The 6,000-nt window shown below is 36.7% G+C and overlaps 1 protein-coding gene across 1 annotated transcript in view; it reads right to left on the bottom strand.

The window, feature by feature from the left end:
• Positions 1–6,000, bottom strand: part of CMSS1 (cms1 ribosomal small subunit homolog (yeast)) — a 348,622-nt gene that overhangs the window by 11,373 nt on the left and 331,249 nt on the right. The window contains exon 5 of the mRNA XM_003783954.3: positions 4,943–5,002. Coding sequence (XP_003784002.2) covers positions 4,943–5,002 — 60 coding nt within the window. The remainder of the gene's footprint in view (positions 1–4,942; positions 5,003–6,000) is intronic.

Here is a 6,000-nt window from a genome sequence, read left to right as displayed (position 1 = left end):
GCTCTTGGGCTTAGGTGATTCTCTTGCCTCAGCCTCCTGAGTAGCAGGGACTACAGGCACCTACTAATCCTTTTTTTTTGTTGCAGTTTGGCAAGGGCTGAGTTTAAACCTGCCACCCTTGGTATATGAGGCCAATGCCGCTGCTCTATGTTAAATTTTAAAGAGACACTCAGTATAAGATATACAATGGAACAGACATATAAATAATAGCAAACATATATTAAATACTGACATCGTACTAAGCACTTTACATACATTTTCTTTTTAGTTCTCATAAGCCAATGAAATTGATTCTATTATTACCTAGATTTACATTTGCTGAATTTGATGCTGAGAAAGGTGGGTTTAGAAGTCGAGTGTCATCAGAATTGCTTATGGTTGAAAGGAAGAATAATAAAACTCTGTATCTAAATTTTTCATTGTTGGCCACAAATAAATGACCACTTAACATGAATAATCTAGTTATCCCTGACTACACACAATGAATATTGAAAATATCAAATTAGACTGACTTCATAATAGTCACAAGCTGAATTTTTTATTTTTCTGAGATAGCAATACCCTTCTGAGATAGGGTATTACTGGAGTACAGTGTTATCATTACAGCTCACTAAAGCCTCCAATTCCTAGGCTCAAGAGGTAATCCTATATCATCCTCTCAAGTAGCTAAGACTATACATGTGCAACACCACTCTTGGATAATGTTTATATTTTTCTCTCTCTATAAGATCCTATTATGATGCTCAAGCTAGTCTCAAAGTCCTGGACTCAAGTAATCTTCTTGCCTTGGCCTCTAAAATGCTAGAATTATAGGCATAAGCCACCATACCATATGCCTGGCCATGATCTGAGTTCTGAACATATGAACAGAATTTCAGAATCTTAGAGCTGGAATAGAAATCACATAGTTTCTCTTCCCCATCTTTCAGATAATAAGGTCAAATTCAGGAAAATACTCAGTGACTTGTCCCAGGTCAAGTAGCAAATCAATAGGGGACTTAGAACTAGAATGTTATGCTCTGGAGTCCTAGACCAATATTTCTTATGTGTTCTGAAACAAAAACAAGACCAAACAGAATTTTTCAAAGCCAGAGTAAAATAAGCATAAATATAAATAGATTAAAATCAGAGTTTAGTATCTTCACAGATCACAGGGAATAATAACAGAACTCAATTCCAATAGAAACACTCATCCCCATACAAAGTCATGAAACTAAACAACCTATTTGCCGAGCAATAGCTGGATCTAGGAGGAGACGGAGATGGAAACCAGTGGATATCTTGAAGAAAATGACAGTGAGGCTACAAACTACCAAAACCTGTGTGATACTGCAAAAGCAGTCCCAAAAGGGAAATTCATTGCCTTAGATGCCCACATCCAGAAATCAGAAAGAACACAAATCAATAATCTAATGAATCATCTCAAGGAACTGGAAAAAGAATAGCAATACAATCCCAAACCTAGCAGGAGAAAATAAATAACCAAAGTCAAAGACTCATTCAGAAGATTAACAAAACAAAAAGTTGGTTCTTTGAAAAGATAAAGCAAAATTGGGAAGTCTTTGGCTAGATTAACCAGATATTAAAAAGTAAGATCTCTATGTGCTCAATAAGACATGAAAAGGGGAAACAACAGATGTTATGGAAACACAAAATATAATCACTAAATACTATGAAAATCTTTATGCCCAGGAATTTGAACACGTGGAGGAAATGGACAAATTCCTGGAATCACAGCACTTTCCTAAACTCTACCAGGAAGAAATAGAACACTTGAACTGACCAATATCAAGCACTGAAATTGAAACACCAGTAAAAAATCTTCTAACAAAAAAAAGTCCTGGAACAGATGGTTTCATATCAGACTTTTATCAAACCTTCAAAGAAGAGCTGTTACCTACATTGCATAATCTATTCCAAAACATTGAGAAGGAAGGAACCCTCCCCAACTCCTCCTATGAAGCAAATGCCACCCTGATACCAAAGCCAGGAAAGGACACAACAAAAAACAAAACTACAGACCAATATTGTTAATGAATATAAATGCAAAAAATACTCAATAAAATCTTAGCAAACAGAAGTTGTGTATCAAAAAAAAAAAAAAATTAGTAGGCTTCATCCCAGGGATACAGGCTGGTTCAACACGCACAAATCTATAAATGTAATTCACCACATAAACAGAAGTAAAAACAAAAACCATATGATCCTCTCAATGGTACAGAAAAAGTATTTGACAAACTTCAACACCATTTTTTGATAAGAACACTTAATAAAATTGACATAGATAGGACAGTCCTAAAATTGATGGAAGCCATATATGACAAACCCACAGCCAACATCCCATTGAACAGAGAAAAACTGAAAGTATTTCCATGCAGAACAAAAACAAGATGAAGTTGTTCACTATTGCCACTACTATTCAACACAATGCTGGAAGTCCTAGCCAAAGCAATCAGACAAGAGAAGGAGATGAAGGGTATTCAAATGAGGAGACAGGAGGTCAAACTGTTGCTCTTTGCAGATGACATAATCTTCTACTTAGAAAATCCTAAAGGCTCAAACAAGAGACTGTTGGAACTGATAAAGCCATACAGCAATGTCTCAGTATATAAAATTAATGTACACAAATCAATAGCCTTCATATATGCCAATAACAGTTAAGCTGAGAATCAAATCAAAGACACAATACCCTTTACCATAGCATAAAAAAAGAGAAATATCTAGGAATATATTTAACAAAGGATGCTAAGGATCTCTACAGAAAGAACTATGAAACACTGAGAAAAGAAATAGCAGAGGAGATCAACTGATGGAAGAACATATCATTCATGGCTTACAAGAATCAACATTGTTAAAATGTCTATACTACCTAAAGTGATCTAGAGACTCAATTCAATTCCCAACATTACACTTTATACATCTTGAAAAAACAGTTCTGATTCATATGGAATCAGAAAAAACCCTGAATAGGCAATGTAATTCTACAGAATAAGAACAAATCTGCAGGCATTACTTTACCAGGCTTCAGACTATACAACAAGTCTATAGTGATCAAAACAGCATGGTATTGGCATAAAAATAGAAACATAGACCTATGGAACAGAATTGAGAATCTAGAATGAAACAGCCTCATATTGCCATCTGATCTTTGACAAAGAAAAGAAAAGCATACACTGGGGAAAAGATTCCCTATTCAATAAATGGTACTAGAAGAACTGATTAGTCACACGTAGAAGACTGAAATTAGATCCACACCTCTCACCCCTTACAAAAATTAACTCATGATAGATAAAGATTTAAATCTAAGACATGAAACTATAAAAACTCTAGAATAAAGTATAGGAAAGAACTTTTAATCTTACTGTCCTAGAGAAAGAATTTGAAGAAGACCCCACTGGCAATGACAGGAACAACAAAAATAAATACATGGGAAGTGATCAAGTTAAAGAGTTTCCTTTTTTTTTGAAACAGAGTCTCTCTATGTCACCCTTGATAGAGTGCTGTGGAATCACAGCTTACAGCAACCTCCAACTCTTGGGCTTAAGCCAGCGGTTCTCAACCTGTGGGTCATGATCCCTTTGGGGGTTGAACGACCCTTTCACAGGGATTGCCTAAATACATCCTGCATATCGGATATTTACATTACAATTCATAACAGTAGCAAAATTGCAGTTATGAAGTAGCAATGAAAATAATTTTATGGTTGGGGGTCACCACAACATGAGGAACTGTATTAAAGGGTTGTGGCATTAGGAAGGTTGAGAACCACTGGTTAAGCAATTCTCTTGCCTCAGCCTCCCAAGTAGCTGGGACTATAGCAGGCGCCTGCCACAATGCCTGGCTATTTTTTGGTTGTAGTTGTCATTGTCGTTTGGCAGGCCCAGGCTGGGTTTGAACTCACCAGCTCCAGTGTATGCGGCTGAAGCCCTAGCCACTGAACTACAGGTACCGAGCCAAGTTAAAGAGTTTCTGTCCAGCTAAGGCCACAATTAACAAAGCAAAAAGATAACCTTCAAAATGAGAGATGATTTTGACATGCTACCCATATGACAATGGGCTGATCACCAGAATTTATGAAGAACTCATGGAAATCAATAAGAAAGAAGTTTGATTCTTTGTCCATTGATTTTTGCCCCATTAAAAAGTGGGCAAGAGACATGAACAGAAACTTTTCTCATGAAGACAGACTAATGGCCAACAAACACATAAAAAAATGCTCATTGTCTCTAACCATCAGAGAAATGCAATCAAAACCACATTGAGATATCACCTACCTCTAGAGAGAATGGATTACATTATAAAGTCCCCAAACAACAGATGCTGGGGTAGATGCTGAGAGAAAGGAACACTTATACATTGTTGATGAGACTGTACACAGGTGTACGCTCTATGAAAGGCAGTATGGAAACTCCTCAAAGAGCTAAAAGTAGACCTACAATTTGATCCTGCTACCCCCTTCCTAGGCATTTCCCCAAAAGTAAAAGAAGGCATTCTACTATAAAGATACTTACACTTGAATGTTTATAGCAGCACCATTCAGAATGGCAAAGACTTACACCAATCCAAGTACCCTTCAACATAGGAATGGATTAACAAATAGTAGTATGTGAAAACCATGGAATATTATTTGGCCATAAAAAGATGGAGATTTATATATCCTGGATAGAATTAGAGAGCATTCTCCCAAGTACTACATTGGAATTAGTAGATTAACACCTACATACTCACGTGAGAGAAAAATTCAACAAAATTCAAGTGGGGGTGAGGGAAGGAGTTGGGTAAATTCCCACCCAATGGGTACATTGCATGAGTTTATGGCACACTAACTGGGTGTGGGACACACCTACATATCAGACTTGAACCTTACAAATGCAACTAAGGAATGTAACTGTCTGTGGCCCCATATTAATCTAAAATTTTAAAAAAATCAGAGTTTACTTACTTTCTTTTAGGTATGATGAAAGACTGTGAGTCAAATCATTGGCTGTGAGGAAACAGGACTCTAGAAATATGAGAAACATTGTTTGTAGAGAGTTTTGCAAACATACAGTCAAAATAGATTAACTGTGAATGACATATTCTTGAATAGGGTAAAACATTAGTGAATTGGAGGTTCATTATATTAAAGTGTTATCTAGTATTTAAAATAACAGCAGCAGAAACAATTACTTTTTTTAGGAGGCAGGATAGGTTCTCTTGCTGTGGTGGCTAGGCTGGAGTACACTGGTACTATCATAGCTCATTGTAACCTCCACCTCTTGCGCTCAAGTGGATCCTCTGACTCAGCTTCTCAAGTAGCTAGGACTACGGGTGTGCAAGATCAGGCCTGGCTATTTAAAAACATTTTTTTTTGTAGAGACAGGGTCTTGCCATGTTCCCCAGGCTGATCTCTAACTCCTGACCTCAAGTGATCCTCCCACTTAAGCATGCCAAAGTGCTGGGATCACAGGCAAAAGCCACCGTAATGAACAAGTAAGCTTATAACCTTTCTCAGAGCTGCCCATAATTTCTTAGAGCCATGAAATGGAAGCTTGTTATATCACCCAGCAGACTAATGAAGCATATTTATTTTTTAAATCCTTAAAACAGGTACTACCTAAAGGCAAAATGAACTGGCTAACAATCTATATAAAAATGCTCAAACCCATTAGTCATCAGAGAAAGGCAAATTAATACAATAATGAATAACGCTTTACACACACATTAGAACAGCAAATGTTACAAAGTTGTATAATACCAAGTGTTGTTGAAAATATAGGGTGGTGGTAACTTCTGTGAACTAGAGGTGGAAGTATAAACTGGTATATCTATTCTGGAAAGTAGTAATATTAAAATGTACCTACCCTAAGGCCCCATGATTTCATTTCTGGGTAAGAACAGAAAGAAATTCTTGAGTGGTCTATGGAGGCACACATACCAGGATATTCATTCCAGCATTATTTGCAACATTAGATTGATTGCTTAAAGCAACCTAGGTGTCCATATTTGGAAAAATGGGTG

The sequence above is a fragment of the Otolemur garnettii genome, unplaced genomic scaffold (assembly GCF_000181295.1).
Source record: "Otolemur garnettii isolate 467f Iridium unplaced genomic scaffold, OtoGar3 scaffold00009, whole genome shotgun sequence".
NCBI classification, from domain to species: domain Eukaryota; kingdom Metazoa; phylum Chordata; class Mammalia; order Primates; family Galagidae; genus Otolemur; species Otolemur garnettii.
Note: the sequence above shows the minus strand (reverse complement) of the source record. Positions and strands in the feature narration are given on the sequence as shown.